The sequence below is a fragment of the Tasmannia lanceolata genome, unplaced genomic scaffold, assembly GCF_043159265.1.
Source record: "Tasmannia lanceolata isolate RefF3 unplaced genomic scaffold, GAP_Taslan_0.1 ptg000006l, whole genome shotgun sequence".
NCBI classification, from domain to species: Eukaryota; Viridiplantae; Streptophyta; class Magnoliopsida; order Canellales; family Winteraceae; genus Tasmannia; species Tasmannia lanceolata.
This window is the reverse complement of record NW_027518683.1, coordinates 2,001,819-2,027,385: the sequence shown is the minus strand read 5'-3', so window position 1 is coordinate 2,027,385 and position 25,567 is coordinate 2,001,819. Positions and strand designations below refer to the sequence as shown.

General features: G+C 37.7%; 2 protein-coding genes across 6 annotated transcripts; both read right to left on the bottom strand.

The window, feature by feature from the left end:
• Positions 1-177: 177 nt before the first annotated feature.
• Positions 178-16,813, bottom strand: LOC143879227 (uncharacterized). Of its 5 annotated transcripts, XR_013251172.1 has the most exons (10): positions 16,456-16,813; positions 11,761-14,162; positions 9,780-11,184; positions 8,848-9,197; positions 8,576-8,758; positions 8,009-8,178; positions 7,715-7,806; positions 7,499-7,637; positions 708-1,108; positions 178-596 (listed from the first exon to the last, which is right to left on the bottom strand). XR_013251172.1 is itself a non-coding variant. In XM_077381485.1 (8 exons), exons 1-8 carry the CDS (start codon positions 16,637-16,639, stop codon positions 7,621-7,623), a joined length of 4,803 nt encoding a protein of 1,600 aa, XP_077237600.1. In that variant the 5' UTR covers positions 16,640-16,813; the 3' UTR covers positions 7,412-7,620. The 5 variants fall into 5 exon arrangements, 1 of the variants encoding a protein (XP_077237600.1); XR_013251173.1 differs by lacking the exons at positions 178-596; positions 708-1,108 and adding an exon at positions 6,128-6,422; XR_013251174.1 differs by lacking the exons at positions 178-596; positions 708-1,108 and adding an exon at positions 6,504-7,381.
• Positions 16,814-21,296: 4,483 nt separating this feature from the next.
• Positions 21,297-24,874, bottom strand: NF-YB6 (nuclear factor Y, subunit B6). The gene is made up of 2 exons (XM_077381484.1): positions 24,736-24,874; positions 21,297-22,247 (listed from the first exon to the last, which is right to left on the bottom strand). Exons 1-2 carry the CDS (start codon positions 24,785-24,787, stop codon positions 21,646-21,648), a joined length of 654 nt encoding a protein of 217 aa, XP_077237599.1. The 5' UTR covers positions 24,788-24,874; the 3' UTR covers positions 21,297-21,645.
• Between the last annotated feature and the right edge of the window lie 693 nt (positions 24,875-25,567).

Sequence of the window (25,567 nt, the reverse complement as noted above, 5' to 3'; positions counted from 1 at the left end):
TGGCTGCTGTTCAGATCAACAAATCAGATACTCCTTTGTTTCACCCTTTTCTGCCAGCAAGGTGGGTATTATTACAGCCACGAAACAAAGCGAGTAGTGTCATTATCGAAGTATGGTAGTGCGGATATTAGTTCTCTATTTAAACTATAATCTTCACTTGATCAACAAAAGAGAACATGAGCCAGAGAGAGAATCAATCTTTTCTTCTTCTTCTTGTTACATTGCTCAAAACACAACATCCTTCAGGTAACATTAGGACCACTACTTTTCATTATGAAAGGGATAGGATCATCCTAAGGAGAAGACTGTTAGTGCTCGCCTATCCATGATGGGAATCACCAAACGAATGGTTTAGATCATCCAAATACATGGGTCCATTACACTTTTTTGAGTCAATGTATTTGCATGAATATACACGCCCATGTAAGATACAAAATCTTTGTTCTCTTGATAGAGATTATAATACAAGAAACATGATCATGGATCATTGTTTGGTTATAAAAAAAGGTGCTAGTACCATCTTACTGCGGAGAGCATCTCTACAACCTCCTGGCTTGGCTTCTTTTCCTTTCTTCTACAAAGCCTTCTTCAATCAACTGTCATGTCATTGCCCAATTTATATAAATTAAATAGTTACTTCAATACAAGAAATAAATATAGATACAATACGATTAATCATTATAATTAAAAGAGAGGCTAATTCTTACCAGCTCAAATGCAAGGCACCAAATTATAGCACCATCTTCAACTTTCTTCCATTCCGATTGAAAGGGTGTTCGTTGATATACAGATATCTTCATGTTCTTCCATACATCGTCTAAGACGATCATTCTTATCTTTAAAATGAAAGCTGAAGTAAAGTAATGATAATACTTGGGTGCCTTGTACATCCAAACCAAATTCCAAGCCACTTTCTTTACACTCTTTTTTAAACTCTCACTTTGATGGTAAAGCACGCTAAATTACAAAGAAAGCTCATGGATCTTTTGTGAATAGCCCCTCCCTTGTCCAGGCATAAACTTCTTACACAAATCTTCTTCTTCCTCTTCTTCTTCATTCTTGATTGTCTGAAAGCACCTCTCTCTCTCCTGGACACCTTATCATTTATCTGATGATTCATCCAATAAGAAAATGACACGTCACGTAAAAAAAGTTGCCCACTCGGCCACTCGTTACTAAAGTATAGAGGTGCTCTCAATTATTAAAGTTCCGCTTGATCTCTGAAGTCGGTACACTAAAGTGAAAAAGACACTTCTTGGTATCTTCTCTCCTTTGTTTCAATCAGTAAGCTTGATTTCGGCCTACCCACTTGACGTTTGAATGATCTTCATTTGGTAGGTACAGTTGTGTGGTTATGATTTCAACCATTCAATAAGTGACCTGTAGGCAAACTTTTAAATTTTGGTTTGGATACCGGTTTCAGACCCCCGGAAAATGAAATTTCGGCCGAAATCCGACGAAACAAAGAAAACAGTATTTTATTTGATATAAAATTTCGGCCAAGTTTAGCGAAATTTTGGTAAAATATTAAAATAATTAAAAAAAAACACAGGTTTTTTGGGTGAAATTTCAGGAAAAACGAAATTTCGCCCGAAATTCCTAATTTGAGACCAAAATTCCGAAATTTTGGCCGAAATAAAATACCGTTTCGGGTAAGTGTGATTTCAGTGTCGGTCTCCACCGAAATCTGAAATTTCGATTTCGGTCGAAATTTAAAACCATGCCTGTAGGCAGAGTACGGGAAAAAAAAAAGTCCTCAAAGTGAAGCTTCTTGTGATTTTCTCATAATCAGAGCTTTTACATCATTCGCAAAAACTTGTGATGTGAGTTGCTTATGAGAAGCTCACAAAAAGTGTGATTTGGGCCCACCCAAACGATGTTAGCATGATCCAGATCGTTCCTTAGAGGGTCCCTAAATTTGTAGATGAGACGACATAAAATTCACAACTTTCAGACATTAGTACATGGAAAATACACACCTCATGCGATAGATGCTGCCTGATCGGAAAATCATCTTTTGGTGCTGTCTTCACAAAGCACTCAAAAAAGAACTCTTTGTAATGGGAATGGTGCGTTGCTTGCTTCCTTTTTCTTTATCTTTCTTTTGATGGAAATGATATCAGCGCAACCATATTTTCAAGGGAAAATGACCAAATAGAAGGGGTTTCTACTGTCTATGACATTTGAAGAGGGGTGTTTTGTAAATCACCAATCAAGAGTGCATATGACTAAAATGCCCTTGATTCTCTCTCTCTCTCTCTCTCTCTCTCTCCTCCTCCCTATCAAATCACCTTTTTGAAATGATTACATTTAGAATACAAATCCCAAAACCCACATTTCTCTCTCTTCTTCTTCTTCCTCCCACCTACGCAGGGGCGGAACTACGTATAGCTTTGGGGGGGCCACGGCCCCCCCAAAGATTTGCAAAATCATTAAAAAAATCAATTGTTTCCCACTTTCCCCATCTCCCTATGTTAAAAAAAATCCCAAGGGGTGAAAATATCAATTCCCCATCTCCCTGTGTTAAAAAAAATCCTGTAGAAAGCTTCCTTTTTGGTTGGACGAAACCCTACCTGCAAAATTTTTTTTTTTACAACTAGTCCGGCCCCCCCGGGTGTAAATTCCTGGTTCCGCCCCTGCACCTACGTACGTATGAAAAACCCAAAAACCTCCATTGTTAGATGCCAAAAGCTCCATTCTATTGTTGAAAACCTCATTTTTAGATGTCAAAGCCTCCCTAACCCTTCATTGCATTGGAAAACGCCTCCATTTACAACAACTATTGCAAAAAAACGTTATTAGATTCCGAAATTGCAAAAATCTTCACTAGAAACCACCATTCCATTGCACAAAGCCTCCATTCAATGGAAATGTGTGTATTTCTAGCCCTCTCCCTTCTCTTTCAATTATAAGACATGTTTATAAACTTGAATGAAAGTTTTCCATGTTAAACTACTGTTTTCCACTTTATAATCATTGTTATTTTACTGTAAACCACTAATTTCTTAAGTTAAACTACTATTTCACTATGATAAACCACTATTGAAGTGGGTGTTTATAAGTGGTTTATATAGCTTCTTTGGTTAAGAATCCTCAGTAGTGGTTTATAATCCTAAGTAATGGTTTATTAAGGCTTACCAGTGGTTTAGAGTGTTTATAATTGGTTTATAAGGATTAACAATGGTTTAAAGTGTTTATTAGTGATTTATACAGGGTGAGCAGTAGTTTATAGTATTTATAAGTGGTTTATACAGGCTTATCAGTGGTTTAGAGTGTTTACAACTGATTTATATAGGGTAAACAGTGGTTTATATAAGCCTATCAGTGATTTAGAGTGTTTATAAGTGGTTTTTATAGGCTTATCAGTGGTTTAGAGTGTTTATACATGGTTTATACAGGGTAAGAAGTAGTTTATAGTGTTTATAAGTGGTTTATATAGGCTTATCAGTGGTTTAGAGTGTTTACAACTCGTTTATATAGGGTAAACAGTGGTTTATCTAAGACTATCAGTGGTTTAGAGTGTTTATAAGTGGTTTATATTGGCTTATTAGTGGTTTAGAGTGTTTATACATGGTTTATACAGGGTAAGAAGTAGTTTATAGTGTTTATAAGTGGTTTATATAGGTTTCTCAGTGGTTTAGAGTGTTTACAATTGGTTTATATAGGGTAAACAGTGGTTTATATAAGCGTATCAGTGATTTAGAGTGTTTATAAGTGGTTTATATAGGTTTATCAGTGGTTTATAGTGTTTATACATGGTTTATAAAGGGTAAGAAGTTGTTTATAGTGTTTATAAGTGGTTTATATAGGCTTATCAGTGGTTTAAAGTGTTTACAACTCATTTATATAGGGTAAACAGTGGTTTATCTAAGCCTATCAGTGGTTTAGAGTGTTTATAAGTGGTTTATATAGGCTTATCAGTGGTTTAGAGTGTTTATACATGGTTTATACAGGGTAAACAGTGGTTTACAGCGTTCATAAGTATTTTATATAATCGTAGCAGTGGTTTAGAGGATTTATAAGTGTATAATATATGGTAAACAATGGTTTAGAGTGTTTATGAGTTGTTTATATAAACCTAACAGTAGTTTAGATTGTTTATAACTGGTTTATATAGGCTTAACAGTGGTTTAGAGTGTTTATAAGTTGTTTATACAGTATAAGCAGTGGTTTATATAGGGGTAAGCAGTAGTTTAGAGTATTTACAAGTGATTTATATAGGGTAAACAGTTGTTTAAAGTGTTTATAAGTTGTTTATACAGTTTAAGCACTGGGTTAGAGTGCTTATAAGTGGTTCATGTAAGCCTAGCAGCGGTTTAGAGTGTTTATAAGTTGTTTATATAAGCCTAACAATGGTTTATAGTGTTTATAAGTGGTTTATATAGGCTTAACAGTGGTTTAGAGTGTTTATAAGTTGTTTATACAGTATAAGCAATGGTTTATAGTGTTTGTAAGTGGTTTATATAGGGGTAAGCAGTGGTTTAGAGTTTTTACAAGTGGTTCGTATAGGGTAAACAGTGGTTTAGAGTGTTTATACGTTGTTTATACGGTGTAAGCACTGGTTTATATAGGGGTAAGCAGTGGTTTAGAGTATTTACAAGTGGTTTATACAGGGTAAATAGTTGTTTAGAGTGTTTATAAGTTGTTTATACAGTGTAAGCAGTGGTTTAGAGGATACCGGAGAGAGGTGCACAAACCTGCGGGGCATTGTGACCCTCTAATGGACGGTTGGGATCATCCCATGAGAGAAAGAGGGCATTGTGGCCTTCTAATGGACGGTTGGGATCATCCCATGAGAGAGAGGGGCATTGTGGCCCTCTAATAGACGGTTGGGATCATCCCATGAGAGAGAGGGGGCATTGTGGCCCTTTAATGGACGGTTGGGATCATCCCATGAGAGAGACAGGGGGGCATTGGGGCCCTTTAATGGACGGTTGGGATCATCCCACGAGAGAGAGGGGGCATTGTGGCCCTCTAATGGACTGTTGGGATCATCCCATGAGAGAGAAAGAGAGAGGAATTGTGGCCCTCTAATTGATGGTTGGGATCATCCCATGAGAGAGAGGGGACATTGTGGCCCTTTAATGGACGGTTGGGATCATCCCATGAGAGAGACAGAGAGAGGGGGCATTGGGGCCCTCTAATGGACGGTTGGGATCATCCCACGAGAGAGAGAGAGAGAGAGAGAGAGAGAGAGAGAGAGAGAGAGAGGCATTGTGGCCCTCTAATGGACTGTTGGGATCATCCCATGAGAGAGAAAGATAGAGGAATTGTGGCCCTCTAATTGATGGTTGGGATCATCCCATGAGAGAGAGAGAGAGAGAGAGAGAGAGAGGTGACGGTATTTTAAAAATGAGGGTATTTTTGTCCTAAACTCATGCAAACCAGTCACCATCACTGTATATTGGCTATTTCCAAGTCTCCCCTCTTCAAATGTCATAGTCAATGGAACGCCCTTTCATTTGGTCATTTTCCCTATTTTCAAATTTTTGCAAACCCATCTTGTCTTTTAGTATCTAAAGAGCTGTCAAAAGCTTATTACATTTCCCAAAAACCTCTCAAGAGCCAACTACAAAAGAAAAGACAGCTGGGGAGTTTAAATTACTAGAGACAAGTTCAAGTGGGTCCATCACGGATCTGAACCGTTCAGCAGTTGGGCCCTGAGATGGGTGAACAATGCCATGCCACCAAAAATCTTCAGCATAAGATGATGTAAATTGGAGAATCTGGATCAATAATGTGGGGATAAAGGGCATAGTTATATTTCCTTGTTCAAACCATCAGCTCTTAAAGTTTTTTCCCATTTTAGAGTAAGACATTGATTTGATTAGGTTCTCTTTTATCATTTATAGTGGGAGAAGAGACTCACTTAAGGAGTGTTCTTCAGCACTGTAAATGATGTGCTGCAACAAGCCTTGGAAATCATGTAGAATAAGTATTTAATCAATGCTCTTCATATCTCAGTATTCTTTTCAGGGATAGGCCGACATCCTCCAATTACTCAGATTTGCAATGTTTTGCTACCCTTTTTCTGCTCTCATTTTGGATCAGTAATAATTTCCTCTACTATACCAAAGTTCTGAGATGTTGATTTGAGAATAGTATCAGACTCTGGCATCTTCCATGCTGAGATCAAATATACTGCAATTTTATTATGGAGAAAATCAAGATCAAATTGCAGATATTCTTACAAAGGGCCTCACAATGGACCATCATGCGTATTTAGTTAACAAGCTGCTTTGGAATTTCTTGTCCTTTGGAAGGGTCTCCAATGCTTCCACTCCTATTTTGAAGGATTTGCAATCATTCTTTTTTATCTCCTTTTGCATTAGTAAGATTTTTCTCTCCTTTTCCAAAGGATATAAGTAGTTGAATTGAGAACGTTGGAAGATTGTCGTTGCGCCAAACTCGGCACTCTACGCCTAAATTTAGATCAAAGTGATAGAATAAGAAACAAACAAGGCTATAAAACACACACACACACAAGAAGAAGCCGAACAATAGCTCACAACAATAATCTACTAGCAAAAAAGAATGGTCTTTATGATTTTATAGAATTCTCTAAACCATTGAGTTCCTGGATCCTCCTCAAGCAGCACAAACTCCGATTATAATCTATTACAAACCCTCAAAAACACCCTATGCTCACTTTTGTAAAACCATTTGGATTCCGAAATACAAAAAGAAAAAGGATAAACAAAAAATGTTGATACCTCTTTTGGGAGTAATAGGGAGAGCACTCCTAAGTCCAAACCCTACAAATACCCTTCTCCTTTTTCTTCTTCTACTCACTTTTTACATCCATTCTTCTTACATGGTACCAAAGCATATTGATGACTAGAGAATAACCACAAGGATCACAGCATTGTACAACATATTCAACATTTTATTTTCTGATATAAGCTATGTTACAAGGACTTGTTAGTTATTTTCAATCTTAAAGGATAGTAGCATATCCATCCCATCACTAAAAAATGGTATATTCTCATGGGTGTCACATTCCTTGAGATGTATCACATTTTTTCGAAGCATTGAGGAGAGTCCTGCCCCATTCCCATTCTCAAGTTAAGAGACTCGACAGAAAATCTAGAGGACAAGAATCCCCGCTTATGAGCAGAAAAGGTGGAATTGGGATGTGAACTGACAAGTGAACCACCAAAATCTAATTCTTTTATCACACTCGCATATGAACTCTCCTTCACTCCTAATTCTTTTATCCCACTTATGATACAGTTGATTCATCTATTGATTCTGTTTTACCCATTGTTGGAAGAAATGGGAAGAGACCTTGTCCAACACATCCCAGTAACTCTAGAGAAAACAAGGTAGGAGATTGCATAGCTAACAAAAAAAACCCAAAGAAGTTTTCATCCGAGTAAACCTGCTACCAAATAATTTTTAGGAAAACAAATTAAGAATTCTTGGCTAAATTCTTTATAATAAAGGTGTTAAAAGAACAAAAAACTGGGAATTAGACCAAAATGAGCAAAGAAATTACCTTTTATGTACAACGACACTATGATGTTACAATGCTCTTCTGTCCAAGTTAAGACATCATTCAGCCATTCTACCACTTTTGCTATGTGCACCAAAATCATCCACCTATGAAGGGTGTTGTTGCTACCGAGGCAATAGAACTACAAAGAGAAAGGATTGTTCTTCAATTCTATGGTTACTAAAGAAGCAATGTTTTAGGAGGATTCGAGAGGATTACCTTCACTTAAACTGCAACATCTTTCTCGAGGAAAAACTTTGGTTGGGTCTACATGTTGAAGGGAATATAAATATCGAGCCAAACATTTTTCTCTGGAGGAAAGAATGATTAAAATTAATTCTTTAGTAAAATAATTTAACTCAATAAAAGAAAGAATCAGTTGTAGATGTAGTGTCAATGACTAAGGATATGTGAACGGCTGATGTAGATGATATATGGATTCCTACTAAAAAGATATATCATCTACCAGATGCTTGTTAGAGCATATTTTAATTTGGAGTTTTTGAAATGTACCTAGCCCATAAAGGGATAAATTTCCTCTCTGCTATGTCATCCTCTTCTTCCTCTTCATCATCCGAGCCTTGGTAAGGAGAAATTTCATATGACTCTACTTCTTGGCTTACTTCAATGACCGAGATACCATCTTCATTCTCTTTATGTCTATTGACTGAATTGTTCATTACCTACAAAAAAGAATATCAATAAAGTTCTTCAACCCTTGTTCTGAAATTGAGAAAAACAAAAAAATGCAAGTGCATCTTTGACAAAACTAGACTCATTAAATTATGCTCATGTTTTCAACCAAACCAAGCTCAAGAACTATGATAAACATAACAAATTCAGCCACTAAACCACTAAAAAAAGAAAGAGAACACAATTTATAAAATTTAAAGACATAACACTCTCACTCTCAACAGCATCCTACAACCAATAAGATCCACATCGGGGACTGGGTTACTATTATAAAATATAAGGCTATGCACACTGGTCATCACACGCATGTGCGAGGAAAAAAGTTGCAAGCACATAAATAAATACTGCTAGATAATATATAAATTAACATGAGCAGCGATCTGTCACCTTTCCACAAAAGTTTGGCTCCGTATAAATCTCAGTATCTTCACAAATATTACTTGAACATCTGGGATCTCCTGCTGTGACATCAGTAGTTCTTGTTCTACACCCAACTCCTTCCCTTTCATTTTCTGCTTTTTGTTTCTTTTTGGTCTCCTCTGCCAATCCTTTTTTCTTTCCCTCCTCATCCTAGAGTAGATATAACCATATTTAATTCTACAGTAAAATAAAGATAATCAGTGCCTCAAAAACTTTCCCTTTTCAGAAAATGATCTTACCATAGCTTTGCGACGAAGCTCTTTCTCCACTTTCTCGGCCCGTAATTTTTCATCATGTCCTCTTTGCTGCCTTCTTGCTTCTTCATTACATCTTCGTTTTCTTTCCTTCTCCTTCCTTTCATCTTCTTCTCTCTGCCTTTTCCTGGTTGCCATATCAGCTTCTTTCTTCTTCCTTTCCTCCTCTTTCTTCTTTTGCTTCAATTCTAATTGTCTAATGTTTTCCTGCTCCAATTTTGCTCGCTCAATCTTAGCTGCTTCTTTCCTCATTTTACGCTCATTCTCTCTTTTCTCTTCAAGACGTTTTACAGCCTCAGCAGCTTCCAGAGCTCTCACTTTAATGTCTCTCTTCCCTATATAACATGAGAAGTATAAAACAACTATTAAATTACCTTTCCTCCAAAAGAGAACTCAAATTAAAACAAACTTCACGATTGAAGCATGTTGCAAGACTATACGTTCAGGAATTATCAGATAATCAACTATGACTAAAATCAATTTTTCAAAAAACAAAACTTTTAATAGCATTGTATTGAAACTTGAAACAGATTAAGAAGATTTTAAAAAAGCCCAAAATATGTGCATCTGTTCAAAGAAAAAAAATCATCTCACGGAAAAACCTTCACAATTGAAAATAGAACCTTAGAAACCTAATTCTACAAAAAAAAATATTGGTCTTTTAAATGATTCAAGTTGCCTCCACAAAAAATTAATATAGAAGGGGTCTCTCTTTCGAATATCTAGGCGAATAAATATACAACAAAAATATATGCTCCCCTCAGATGATTACAGACATAAATAAGTATGTGCGCACATGCCCAAACACACACATGCATGACTTTGTGTCCAGTTAGATTTTCTTATTATCATGCACAATAAGTAAAAGGATTTTCATGAAGCAGAAAAGTAGTTCTCAAACAGTATAAAGTAATCACCTGTCAAAACTGTAGATGACTGTTGTTTTTGCTGAACAAATGGGATAAAAGATGAAATGTTCGAAACAATATTGTTGAATTTACACCCCTTCTGGGAGAAAGTTTGGCTTCTTTTATTTTCACTAGCTTTCCCTGAAAGTTTTGATCTGCTGAACCTGTTATGAGGAGCTTCAGCGGCAGTTATTACAGAATTTCCAACCAAGGAAGGATTCTGGTTCTCCTTATCCCTGTTGTTATATTTTTTACCATTGCCATAGCCATTTCCAGGCTTCTTCTTGACACATATTTGTGTCCCAACCAAGTTCAATTCTGTATTCACAGAATCTAAACTATCTCTGTCTTGAAACTTTCCAGAAGTGACATCAACATGTGTTACTGTGCTATTTGAGATATTTTTCTTTCTTGAGCCAATTCTTTCGTGCAATGGTTCCATTACCTCATCTAGATCCCCATTTTCTTCATTAGTGCATGAATCCTCATCAATTCGGAAACAAGTAAGCTCTGCGTTCAGCCTGTCATGTTTACCTGAAATGGCACCAGTAGACTTTGAAATTATTCGATGACAGTGCTTTACAACTGTAGGGGTATAAGGTCTTCCAGCATCCCACCCAAACTGAAAACTAGAAGAGGGCATGCAATCAGAATAGGAGTGTCCCTGCAAAGAACCATCAACTTCCATACCAAAATTGGAGTAAATATCCGTAAGCTTGCCATCTACCTGCTCCTTTAATTGAGTATCATCGGAACCATTAAAGAGAAGACGACTTCTCAAATCAATGTGCTCCATAAGTCCATTAGGTAAAGAGGGGTAAACATCTGGTGTTGTGTGTATTTTATACTTTGTAGAAGAGTGAGGTAGAGGCGTAAGTAGACTACTAGATCTGCCCAGCTGCTCAAGACCATGAACCTGCTCTTTTGTTATACTTGAAAACTTTAAACCATCAAAGGTGATTTCACCACCCACAGCTGATGGTAATATATTCTTTGGAGGCACTCCGATACTGAACCCCTCAAACTCGGGCATGGATTCCTCGGCATCAATGAAATCTAGAACCTCATGATGTGAGGACCCACCTGAATAATATGAACATAAACCATGCTCTCCACGATGAGAATTCCCCCCCGCTATAGTCCCTTCAGTAGAAGCTGAAAATGTTGGACTCTCAGCTGGTAATTCACCCCCAACAGGTATAAAATGTATCCCATCATCTGAGGCACGGTGCTTTTTAACATTGAGAACAATAATATTAGGCTCTGCTGTTTCCCCTATATCCTTTAAGCAACCCTGGGAATTTCCATCTGCCTGTCTACTCATGCCAAAATCAAGAGAAGACTCTACTTGTGTGGGTTTAAGTTCCATCGGGATCATCCAACCTTGATCTTTCCCATCTAACTCCGAATCGTCCTGTCAAGTAAAACCATAAGCCATAGAACCAGCACCTAAGTAGCTTTCAAAATTCAGAGAAATAATCTACTCAAATCAGAAGCTTTGTGCATATAAGGCAGCCCTCGTGTTTAAAGGCAAAGAAAATCACTTCCAATAATCATAGCCTAGTTACATTAAGAGACAGTTAGATGTAGGACAACAGGAAAAAAGAAACAGGCAATGTATGGTCAGACTGGTCTGAGTGGGGAAAGAAGGATAAATCTTAATCATACAGAGGAATCCACCAATATGACACCATCTGTTTCGAAGCTTTGTGGAAGGATACCAATGTATGACACCTGTAAGGGTTCCACTTTTTCCAGTCAGAAGAGTCTGACCATAAAGTCCCTTGTGAGAAATTTAAATCAAATTTAAAAGGTGAGTAATATAATCCTTTTCTTCTTTTCTTACACTAGGTGATGCTCATTATCAAAAAGGCTATACACCCTTCTATTCAACATCTTTATGGTCTTCTATGCAAGTGTATCAATTATCAAACAATATTCCACATAAACTTGGATTCTGTAATAATCTACAATAATGGTTCATCATTACCTCATTGATTTGTGAAGTTGAGCATGATAATTGTAACTTTGGTGACAGTACAGATCCCTTCGTCTTATGACGTTTCTTATCCATCTCTGACCCAGGACTCTCAATGTCTGCATTTGACTGGTCAACTATCAATTCATGAAGCCGCAACAATGGCTTACCTTGCCTTAATCTTGGGGAAGTATTGAAGACATTATCTAATCTGCCCTCAGTCTTTCTCCTATTACGCATAGGCCATGACATTCCACATGCATTACTACTAGTTATTGTCAACCGCAGGGAGTTCATTGCATTGTGAGAAACATTTGATTTAGAAGACCCAAGATCCTTATCATGGCTTCTTAAGAAGTACGGACCTTCTTTCCCAGCACTGCAAATTGGATTAGCTTTTCGTGTTATTGTCTGCCTGTGAAGACTTCCATGAACTGGATCTTTCCCATCATCATAACATGCAGTTTCTAGGGCTTTCAATATTTCAGATTTTCTGGAGGAAGGAAAAGACACGCCATCATTGAAATCAGAGCTTGTTGATTTCATAGTACCATTTTTTGCACCATATGCAACTTGATAATCGTCTCGAATTATCTTAGCAGATCCACCATCAAGCTCCCCAATACATTTCTCAACAGCAAAACTAACTATTTCTGGATTCATAACTACTTCAGGCAAATCAAAATTGGCTTGCAGTTGGTCTGCCAATGAAATCTTTCCACTAACTTCTTGCGAGGTATATAGATGATCTCTAGGGACTTGTATATCGTTTGACTTACTGTTGCTTAATGGGAATGTATCAGAAAAAGCATCTCCACAATTTTCAGATGTTCTGTTCTCTGAAGATGGAGGAGATAAATTTGATGGTTTGCAAATATATGATGTAATGCGAAAAACTTGTTCAGGTTCTACAGCCTCCTCTAATTCAAGTCTTTCCTCAGATAGGGTTTTGTTTAAAACCTTGAAAGTTTCCTCTTCTCCGTAAAAAAATCCAGCTCTCAGCAAAACTTTCTTCTCCTGCTGCATATCATCCGTGGAAAGATCATGTTTCTCTCGGATATCATCAAAAGGAGATTTTCTCTTTGAAGATTGAGCAGGTTCCATCTTGATACCAGCACCCAACTCTAAAAAACTATCCCACTTTTCTTCCTTTAATGATTGAGAAGATTCCAATTTGGCAACGGTTCCCAGCTCCAATGAGCTATACCGTTTCTCCTTTCCCAAAGAAGGACTAAAGGTCAAGTTCAAACTGCATCCTTCCAAGTCATCCAAGTCCTGGTGCAAACATTTCTCAACCAATTCATTTGCAGTCCTAGGTTCTTGTTCTCTGTTCACAAATTCTGGTGTTTGCAGGGTGTCCTCCTCCAGCAGCTCATCTGCAGAAAAATCATTTTTCTCCTTGAAATCTTTAAACATAGTTTCTCCATTTGATGATTGAGCAGGTTCCAACACAGCTTTAACTATCAATGAGCTCTCCTGCTTTTCTTCTCCCAAAGCAGGACTATGGTTCAAACTACATTCTTCTATGTCATCGAAAACAAGTTGCTTTGGTTCTACAAAGGAGTTAATGGCAGGAGAACTTGAGACAACAAATTCTGACCCCAATTGACAGTTAGTATCTACCATGTTCAATCCAGAATGAAAAGAACTCACAGCACCTGGAACATTTAAAACCAGCTCAGTCCCTCCAATTCCAGCAGCACAAGTTTGAAGGTGAACAACATTATTGACATCATTAGAAGAAAGAAAAACTTTATTTACATCATACTCTAGCAGTATAGTCGTTTGAGAATCAGCTACATTTCGAAGTTCATCTCCTCCAACAAAGTTTAAGGGTTTAGCAGATCTAGACCGAGTAGCTCTACCACCATATTCATTGATGATGCCTGACGAGTTCTCTTGTTTCAATGGTTTTTGGACATACTTAGGTTGTCGCTGAGCAGTTTGAGATCTCGTAACTCTACCCGTATAATTTTCATTGACAACGCATTCCTCGAGTTCATGTTTTCTTCTTTTCCCATTCAAACTATTTCGATGCTCTAGTGCCTTTTGCCTTGTCCTGGACCGTTGGAACCTAGCAGAGACTTGATCTGGCTCAAAATACATTTCCGAGATCTTTCCATCCATCTGAACTGCAGGAGAAGCAGAAATAGAATCTAACACAAGAATTTCGGTGCATCTCTGGCCAAGCTCACTGTCATTGAGAACACTCTTAGGTGCCACCACTGGGCGGTCAGCTGCATCAAAATAGCCCTTTGAAGCACAAGTTTCCACAATCAAACTATCAGAAAGTTGCCTATTATCATCCTTGAAAACTGGTTTGTTGTAATGAGTGCAGCAACCAGAGGATGATGGAACGGGAGCTCGCGGAGGTGGGAATAAGAAGCCTGAAATAAGGTCTTCTTTCTTCAACTCTGCAATGAGACAGCCAATAACCATTGTATAATTTAATAGGAAAAATCAGGCAAGGAAGATCAACCAAACACAAACCAAAATAGTCATGGCAAAGCTAAAGCAAAACAGGTCTAGACAGTTGTGGATATCAGTTACACAATTAATAACATGGAAAACAACACAGTTACTTAAAATCAAGGAATTTGAAATGACAATCACATCAAATCTCTAGCTTCTGTTCTAAACTTGCTTCATGGCATGCTTATGGAGCTAAGCATGTACATCTAACTATTCACCTGGACTATAAATATGTTCAATTCAATGGTGAAAAGATTATCGGACAACTAAGGCTTTGCAAAATTGAATATGTTTTTCCAGCCCTGGACAACATGTCTAAACTCCAATTTATTAAAAATATGACCAAGTCAATATCAATTTAGTCTGAAGTTATGAGCATTGATTCTAATGTTTATAATCAATAGATATTATCAATGGATATGTTGCCTAGTTTCAGAATGCAGATGAAACTAACACCTCAGGCCATTGTGAACCCCATGCCCAAGTTGGGTTATGCATTCTTGAAGATCCAGATGATTTATTCCATTGGGAACATGAGCTTAAATAAACATGAAAATAACTAGATGAGAAACCTCTAAAGTGCAAGAAGAATGATAAACAAAGTGTAGGAGAAAAAAATGAGCAAGAAAAGTAAACAAAGTGATATATCAGTCATAATTTTCTAGAGACTTCATAATGAGCACCAACATTTGACACATTTGCTACTACTAAACAAAATAAGAGATGCAATTTTTCCAGCATTTACTTCCAAAACACATATAAAGGGTCACCGTAAGGGGAACAAGATCCAAAGTTTGGTTGCTAAAAAGCAAAGGAAGAGACATTTTCGTTACTTTATGGAGATATAGCAAAATGAAACTGTCACTGGAGACGGAAGAAACAAATGAAGACACAAGTTTACAACGGAAACAATCCCAGAATTTCTTGTTGAATAAATTGTTGATAAATGTTATGATCCGAGTGGTATAAGGGCCTATCCTAACATGGCTCATCAGTCCTAGGACCTTTTGGAACATTGGTTAGGTACCTAACATTTGCTATTAGATCCAACTACGGTGGCTTGCGAGAGTGGGAAACAAGTACAAGAAGCGATGCGTGAAGCGAGGGGATTAGAAAGAGAATGCGGGAGGCAAAAAGCTCTAAAGAAAGTAAAGAGAAAATGTGTGGGAAGCGTCATTGAAAGTCAACATGAAGCATGTAATGAGCCTAATAGGAAGTGAGCGCGAAATAAATAAACTAGGACTATAGTAGGTTAGGGAGGAATTGTTAAAATACGTCAGGATTACAAGTTGACAAGAAGACTTTGCAACTTATTAGAATCACAAGTTTTAGGAATTTACAATTTCACATGTTTTATTCATGTACATTTAATGTGTAAGTATTTGGAAAAAGATGCACATTTTTATTTGAAACTAAAGATCGTTTTCAAGTTTTAAATGATTTTTTTTTAACTGCGCTCCTTTAGCATTATCAATAGGAGAAAATATTCTTTTAAGAAGAAATAATTACCGAAATAAAAGGGTATTTTTAATTAAAAGGAAACGAGTAGGAAGTATTTGGGAAGCATGTTTCCCCTAAATTTGGGAAGAGAGAAGAACTTAGCTTCCGAAGCGAGCTCCCATCCAAGTAGGAAGTTTCCGGTGAGTATGGATCCAAGAGCCCGCCTCGTATTCGAGTCATGAAAGGGGTGACCTGTGAAAAGGGCTACCTATAGAAATACTAGGTGAAAGCGGTCAAAGAGTGGGATGCCTGGGACTTGGGTTGCGGAGCGTGGTAACAATGTTGCGATCCTAAGTGGTTTAAGGGCCTAGCCTAACGCGTTCCACCAGTCCTTGGACTTCTAGAGTATTGGTTATGTACTGACAATAAATTAGGGTTCCTTTCATGATCATTCTAAATACAAAAAATTCCCAAAGTCAGGTAGAATAAATTACTCATCGTAAAAGAAGTAAAAAAGGGAAAAAATCAGAAGACACTAAAAACCCTAAAAGATCTCCCTTGCTCTCTTCTACAACTCGGTAAGTGTAACAAAAAATAATAATGAAATTTTACATACAAGCCAAAATCTTTTAGTCTCTAAATCAGATCCAAACATTTCCTCGACAAATTTGAACCAACACAGGAAGAAATCAAACAGGAGAAAGTAAAAAAAAAAAAATCTTTTAGTCTCTCAATCAGATCCAAAAAGTTTTCAAATCAAATTGCAGCAAAAGAAAAAAGAAAAGAAAAGAATACCTTTGGGATCGAGATTTGGGGCAATGGATCCTGCATTCCAGAGCCATGAAGGAGGGCGGATTTCGTTTATAATGAGTGAGGAAGCGAGGGACTGATCGTATAAATCTTGCTGCCGCTTCAGCTGATTCACGATACTATCCCTTCGCTCGAAAATCTGCATGAAGAGGTCTTCGATCGGTGCCATTTCCCCGAAAAGAACATGCAAACAAGAATCAAAACCCTAATTAGAGAGAAAGAGAGAAGGGGGATTTGTAAAACCCTAGAAAGGGAAATGAGATGATGAATGGTTAGAGAGAGAGGGATTAATTTGAAAGTTTGAATGGCATTTCATCTGGGTGGTATTTTGGCTAACGTGCGCTACTCCAATCTAGAGCCTCATAACGACATGACATGACACGGAACGGCTATAACTTGACCTGGCCAACATGTGGGCCGGGCCGGGTTGGGTTTTACCCAACATGTACGCGTATGGGCCGGGTCATGGAATTTTACGGGTCACAATTTGGTGACCAGGACCCCACTCGTACGAGCCTGGTAGACCCTTGGGTCACCCCTTTTTTTATTTTTTATTCCCACACTATAATAGGATGATCCGAGCCGTACATGTGATTGGCCATAACGTAAATAGGTTGTGCCCAAAAAATCATTTCCATAGGATGATCCAAGGTCTCTGATCTATAGAGGAATTGCATATTATTATTTATGGAAACCTCTATAGATCGGAGGGCTACGATCATCCTATGGAAATGAATTTTGGGGCACAACCTATTTACGTTGTGTTCCATCACATGGACGGTTTAGATAATCCTATGATGTGGTCGGTACATGACTTTCTGAAAAATACGGGACAATAAGGACTTACACCATATTAAATCTCGATCATTTGCATTTTTATGGACACCCGCAGGTCCAGCCGGCCCGGCCAGTTTGGACGGGCCGTGGTTCCGGGTCTCTTTTTTTTCCATATCTAGCTATAACTAAAAAGGCAAAACTGTGAAAAATGAGGTGCCGGCTTGCCGCGCCACATATGCGGTGATAGTGTCCATTGATATTGTTCATCAAGACGAGATTGGCATAACGTCCATTGATATTGTTCATCAAAGGAAATAATATGATTTTGATTAATCTATATGTATATCATAAAAAATTGGAGGTAGCTCTAAATAAAAATTGAAAGTAGGGAATTCTAGAAATATTTTTCCATTCCAAATTTTACCAAAAAAATCATGGAATCCAAACAGGGCCTCGGAGAATACAAAATGAACGGTCAATGTTAAAAATAAGGAACTGATATATCAGCACACCCATGTTTTGATAATTGCACTGACCCGTCTTGTAATTTAGTATTTAAAGAGCTGTCAAGGGTTGTTACAGTTCCCAAAAAGCTCTTACAAACAAGGTTTTAAATTTCGACAGAAATTTCGGATTTCGGTCAACAACGAAATTGAAACGTTCCGAAACCGAAATTCCAGAAACGTACCAAAATTTGGTTGAAATTTCAATCTAATATTATTATTTTATTTCTTTACGAATTTCAGCCAAAATTTCAGGAGAAAAATATGTTGTTTCGATAACTTCTACCGAATTTCGACCAAAATTTTGGTTTCGGTGAATCCCAAAATTATAGCCAAAACCGAAATTTGAAACCTTGCTTACAAACCAATTAAAAAGGAAAAGACAATGCAATTACTAGAGCATGATTGCGCTGGTATCATTTCCCTAAAAATAACCGCAAAAATTAACCAGGATATTTACCGTGTGGCAGACTCTTGATGCATGATCCATCTACCATCCGTAGTAAACCTTGAAGATTACAAGTTTAAATACTAACCAAGTGGACATATCCAACGTAAAAAGGCATGATTTTTTAGATGAAGCACTTGTGATTACGCCCAATTGTGTGACATTGGCACTATCTAAACAATTGGTTAAGCAGGGTTCACCTTGCAAATGCCACAACCTAGAGAGTTATAGCCAGATAAGGTTTACCTCATATATCATTGAGTTGATGATTAGATTTATCATGACAAGTAGAAGCTAGTTGACGAAATCAATTTTGTTTGTTTTTTTAGGCAATCTGGGATTTAATGCAGCGGATCAAACATGGAATCGTGCCCGAAGCATACGATCCGATAATTGTCCTAGAATCCACTAGGAAGAAGAAAAACCCTAGATCCACTAGGAAAGGGGAGAAGAAGAGAGAGATAGAGAGACAAAATGTCTTTGATATTATTTCATTGATTGATTGAAACTTGCATATTACAACCTCTTATATATAAAAGAAAATCTATCCCTAAATAAGAAAAAGAAAGATCTAGAATTCTATTACAATAAGAAAGCACCTAAAATTAGAATAATAATCTTGCCAATTTAAAAAAAAATCACTACCAAGGCAATAAAGGCAGATACCTCAGACCTCCACGTTGAAGAACAGAGTATTGACCATTGAGCTAGAGGCTGAATCCAAACAAAAGTCGAAGTTATCCCCATATATGAAGTAGAACAGATTTATCTTCATGCTTATTGACGAGAGTCAAACTTAGGGAAATGATAAAAGCTCCCCTCTTCATCATCTGGGACACCCAGCTACATTGTACGTGGCAATCAAGTCACTTCATTCCTTAAGGGAACTGATATACCCACCCCTTTTGAGTCTTGAATTCTTGATTACTTAGGAGACCCAGCAGCAGTGTATCAATGATTGCATAGGGGCTGATGTACTTCATGTAAGAAGGATTCAATGGGGCTGATTGCCACGTATACTGGTCCTGGTTGTTCCGGCCAAAGCAATCAAAAGGGGTGGATATAGCACTTCCCTTCCTTAAATGTGAAGTACATCAGCCCCTTTGAAGTCATAGATACACTTAGGGCTGCAACTCGAGCCGGGTTTTACCCGACCCGAAAATAGCCTGGGTTGGGTTCAGGTTTCTCGGGTTTCGGGTCGAGCCGGGTTGAGCATCCAAAAGCCCGCATGAATCTTGGGTCGAGTCGGGTTTGAAGGGCCCGACCCGACTCGACCCGAGTTACATAAGTTATAGTATGTATTTTTTTTCTATGATTAGTTAAAAGTTAAGAGTGAAAAACCATGCACGCACTATTATAGTATGTGAGTGTAATTCTGCTTCTATGAGTTGAGTTGAGTTGATTCAAGTGTTTGATTCAACATTGTTTGATTGTAATTACAGCATTGTTTGATTATAGCATTGTTTGATTCAAAGTAATGTAAGTGTAATTACATCATTGTTTGATTCAAGTGTAATGTGAGTGTAATTTCTGCTTCTATAAGTTGAGTTGCCTTGCCAAACAAGAGTTTTTCTTAAAAAATTGCGTCAACGTGAAAAAATCCGAACCGACCCAACCCGACCCGAGATTTATCATGGGTAGGGCCGGGTTTGGGAATCGTGGGTTTTCCGAAAAAAAACCTGACCCGACCCGGGTTCTCCAAAACCCGACCCGCCCGACCCGAGTTACAGCCCTAATATACTGTAGTTGGGTGTCCCAAGTGATGAAAATGGGCACATTTATCATTTCCTTAAACTTATTGTCCAATATGTTGACTGAGGGTAAGATTTATTGCAAAGTCGGAACCTATGACAAAGGTTAGGTTTATCATCACTAAGTAGAAGCTGATCGACGAAGGTTAAATTTATCAGAAGATATGTTGACTAGCGAAGATCAGCCTGAAAGTCAGTTTTATCATCATAGGTGAAGGTGATTGAAGAAGGTTATATTAATCATCAAAGATGTTGACAAGCGATGGCAAGATGTATCACTGGGTCGAGCCCAACTCATAACGAAAGTCAAGTTTCTCATCACAAGTGAAGATGATTGACGAAGGTTATATTTATCAAATGACTGGACATCACTCCAATTTTTTCTTCTTCTTAGATTCTTCGCTTTGCACCGTTACACCTTATGGCATCCCTGAGCTCTGTCAAACTCCCAGTTACTCAAAAAGCTTAAGCTTTTCGAGAAGGCGTTATTTAATCTTTTATACTTTAACACTCCCCCTCATGTGTGGCCCCTCTATCTTTGAGTTGGCCTACACATGGCACATGTGGCCCCACTTTTGGGTATGGCCTTTTCATGTGAATTTTGCTATCAAGGAGGTTTGAACCCAAGAATTTGCTCTGATACCATGTCAAACTATACCAGTTACTCCAAAAGCTTAAGCTTGCTTTTAGAGAAGGCATTATTTAATCTTTTATACTTTAACAATCTCCACCACCAACTCACCTCCATCCTACGTGGTTGCCTCACCTCTTAAGTTGCTCGTGGTTGGCAACATTTATAACGCAATTTTCATAAAAATCGTTCAGCCTAATTACATCTATAGAATCTCACAGTTTCTTCTGCCTGCACATTATTTTTTTACTACGGTAATGGTAACATCCCTTGCTCACCCTCCCACTTAAGGATAATGATAAACATGCCACTTCAGCCCCTAGTCCAGCTACAAGATCCTCTTGATCTCTCTTGATTGTTTTCATTCTAGTTATCTCTTACAATTAGAATACTTAAGAGGTATTGAGGATAAAGATAAGATGTAATCATGATATTTTAATTTGTAGATACATACACAATACATTCTATAAACATAGAAAACGCACGATCGATTAGATGTGTGAAAATTCACCAAAAACTCAAAGAGTGTATGTTTCTTTCGCTGATATGATTTCATCCATTATTAAATTGATTTTGATGCTTTTTTCAGGTTAAAAATAATTTGTGAAACAATTAGGATGTCTTTCATGAACAGTGAAAAACAGACTACAAAAGCTTTAGAAGCACAAAATTAAACATCAACCATATAATGAGAGACAGAGAGAGAGAGAGCGAGAGACTGAAAGTTTTCCTCGACTAATAATAAGATAGATGGAAAGGTACTACAGCATTGATCGAGTGACACTAAAGTCCACCCTGGATAAAAACCCCATCTCTGAACTTCCAGAAAACTCTTGAACTTGTAACAAAACAGAGGGGAAACCAAAGATAGCAGAAAAAAGCACAAGAAAGTAGCCATAGGAGAAGCTACACTTCACCTCAAAAGCCACCTTCTGTCTTAACCTGCTTACTATCAAAACCACTCAACACCCAAACCGGTCTTTCACTTAACATATATAGTTCTATACTACTTTATATGCCCTATATACGCATATATTATTATATATTGTTTATATTACTTTCATTTCAGCACTTATAACCAGCATAAGGATCATACCCAGCCATGCCAGCGGCCTGGCCCGAGCTCGTCCCGGACCCATCTCTAAAATACCCAGCACCAACCCCACCATTAAACTGACCTTGATGATGGCCCATGTGATACCCCGGTGGCGCATAGGCCTGCGACGGGGCCACCATCTGACCACCCATGTCTACGGAGCGTTTGGGCAGTGGCTCACCCCTTATCGAGCCACGGTGGTCACCTTCAACTTCACGGTAACGTTGGAGGTATGTACTGAGTGGGTCAATGTAGTCATCAAAACCAAGCTTGTTCATGGCCCACAGCACGTCCTCGGCGGTGATGGTTTTGCGTTGCTCGCGCTGGCACCGTTCGTTGGCTTCGCTGGTGATGAAGCTTATGTACTCTGAGACGCATTCCTGGATTGTCTCTTTTGCGTCATCGGAGATTTTCGCATGAGTGGGGAGAACCTTGCGCATTATGCGGATTACATTGGCGATGGGCATGAAGCGGTCCTGCTCGCGAACGGTGCACACGCTGTCGCGCTCCGGGTTGTCATCGAAGGTGGCGTACTGGTTCGCTGGGGCTTCCAAGTCCGGAACCACCGTTGCTAGATCAAATAAAAATAAATTAATATAAAGAATTTTTTTTATCAATATCTAGTACGATTTCCACCAATTTTGCTTCTCTTTTCTTGAAAATTAAGGGGCCCTGTTTAGAGTGCAAGAATAATATTTCTGACTGAAATTTTTTCCTTTCCACTATTTTGAAGGAAATATATTGAAGTTCTCTTTAAAAAAATTAAATAGGGTTGGTTCCAGTTTTTTTTTTTTTTTTCACGGGTATGAAAATAGGAGTTTTAGAAATGTTTCTCCTTCCAAAATTTTCAATAAAATACCAGCAATCCAGATAGGGCTTAAGAAAAAAATGTTTTTAAGTTTACCCCGTTTTACAGCATTTTCACCGCCTTTTGGTTTTCCTTCCTAAAAATGGCTGTTTTCATGAAAAATACTAACAAAGGAGAGTAGGCATAGTCAATTTTCGAAAAGAAAAACAGAGGGAGAACTTGCTTGAACTTGATGCAAATAAAAAGGAAATTAAGAACATTTATGCATTTCTGTGCGTAAGGGGGGAATGGAAGATTTCATGTGTTCTTTGAATACGAAGCAAATAAGGGTAATTGGAATTTCAATAGAGAATGAAGGGGTGGAAGAAGGGAAAAGATATTTCCACCACCTTTTTTTGTCTTTTCCTATATATGGCATCGGTGGAAGAAGGGAAAGGATATTTCCACCACCTTTTTTTGTCTTTTCCTAAATATGGCATTATTCTACACGTCTACAACTTTTGTCTGTTCCTAAAAATGGCATCATTGCTACCACTTTTGATTTTTCGTATTCATGAAAAGGTCAGTTTCAGAAAAAAGACAAACAAATGGAGGACGTGGAAGTATCATTTCACCCCAAGAAAAACACTAGATTTATAATTTTGCGAGAATGAAAGGATTGGTTTCGTTCTTATTAGGTTGAGATTGGATTTATAATTTACTCATACTATATCTAATAAATTAAAATAAAAAGGTTGGTCTAAGTTGGCACATGGCACACCCTTCGGTCCCTATATTTGTCTTCATATAGAAAAGTTCTCATCAAAGGGAAAAAAACAGAAAAAGGGCTAGGCAAAAGACCGATTAGAAAAGGAGGAGGGTGCCGGTAGCAAAAACAAGGGGTCAAACCAACCCCGAAATAATAATAAAGGAGGGCGTTACGTTAGAATCCCAAGGTGAGAATTCTTGCATGCATGGAAGTTTAAACGTTTTCATTAAATTAAATTAGTCAACAAGCAAACGCATTGAATCAAAGCGGTCCTACATGCCTAAATTCTAGCTCGCGCAAGATGCGTAACGCGCACCCGAGTCTTTTTTTTTTTTTTACGTGTAAGGACGAGATTGGTCAGAACAGTGGGGCCCACTGCTTCTGGATGCTTTCCATGAGAGGACAAAGAATAAAATAGGAGTGCGCATCACGCATCGCCGCCTAACGTAGAATGGTCCAAAATAAAACCCTAACCCTAGATTGTAAAAGCCTTCAACTTATTGGGTTCGTTGGTTTTAAAGGTTCTTTTTTAAAGAGAAGAAATGGAAAATATGAATCAATATATCATCTCAGAAGAAATTCCGAGTTAAAGACGATATTTTCAAATGGAAATACCAACTTGAGGTGATTATTCATTTTAGGAGGATTAAAAGCTTAACCCATTATTCTCGAGTTAAAGACGAGAATATATTTTTGTCTTGGAAAAAAGAAGAAGAGATTTTTCTCTATTTTTCCAGCCAAACTCGAAACGAAGAATAGAGATGGCTAAACTAATAGATCCAGATAGGTCAATGATAGGTAGATTAAAAAAAATCAATCAAATTCAACGATAAAACTATAAAAGCAGATAAGCAGTAACAGATCTAAAGGTTTCAAGGATACAGCAATAAAAACAGGTAAACACTAACAGATCTAAAGGTATCTATGAACCTTAGAGGGAAAAAAGCCCAAAAAACCATAGCTAAAGATATCAAAGAAGAAAAGAAAAAGAAATCTGCAAGTCACTGGAAACCTAATCAACATTGTAAGCAAAATGTATTCAAAGATAGTAGATGCAATACATCGACATGCATGATTCAAGCTTTATAATAAGAGAGAGAGAGAGAGAGAGAGAGAGAGAGAGAGAGAGAGAGAGAGAGAGAGAGAGAGAGAGAGGCAGATAAAACGCATTTGGATCTGCATGCAAGAAATCGAAGGAAAAGGTTACTGAATGAATCGAAGGAAAAACTCTTTGTCTCTCGATCGAGATAAAAAAAACCCTAAAATCTTAGGGTTTTGAGAAGAAAAGAGGCCAGAAAGAAGGAGCTTTTTTTTTGGGTTGAAAGTGTAAAACCAAAGAAACGGATGCTCGAGCTAAGAAATCAGTTCCTCCATGCAAAAGAAAAAAAAAACCCAATGGAAATAGTAATGAGAAAAAAATCCAAAATAAAAGAAAAAAATAATAATATTTGTATCTAAAAAGGAAGATCTAGCATTTTTTTTTCCTGTGTTTTGTGACTTTACCGGAGGTGGATTTAGGGAGTCTCTGATAGCCATGAAAGCCCCCACGTTCCATCTCTCTCTATCTATCTCTGTCTTTCTGATATTGGTGTGACTACTTGCGAGAGAGAAAGGCTCTATTTATATCGTAGAAAGTGGTAGTCCATGTGGCGAAAACGGGCGTTGGAAACGACGTACTGGAATTGGCTGGAAATAACACTATTTTGGTGGTTTGGGAGGGCTTTTTAAGTTTGAATTATCGTGCGAAATCAGGCCAAGGGTTGAAAGTTATTCTTCTTTAATTATTTCTATTGACCCTTCAAAATTGATCGTATAGATTAATTTTCAGCACTATTCTTCTCTACAGTAACAAATATTTATCCCTCAATGCTCTTATATGATGTGATGAATTATAGTAGGATTACACCGACGTAGGATTGAACCAAGATAGCGAAAAATATCCCTCTTAGGTACCTCCTGTCTAGTCATATTCAATACATCCTCGCCCCTCCTCCTTACATTATTAAAGTTGCACTCTATATGCTCTGTCTTAGACCTACTAAGTCTAAAACCTTTAGATTCCAAAGTAGTTCTCCATAACTCTAACATTTATCTTCCATAGTCGATTGTCCGGGTATTAGGCCAAACTAATTCTTTGACACATTGTCTCTTTTCTTAGTCTATGCTCAATTTTCCTCTTCCAAAGCTTCATGGTGTGACTCATTAGCTTAATTCCCCAATAATCAGTGCAATTATGAATATCCCGTTTATTCTTATAAACATGTACTATTGTACTCTTCTTCCACTCATCAGGCATATTATTTGTCTTCAACATATTGTTAAATAATCTAGTTAA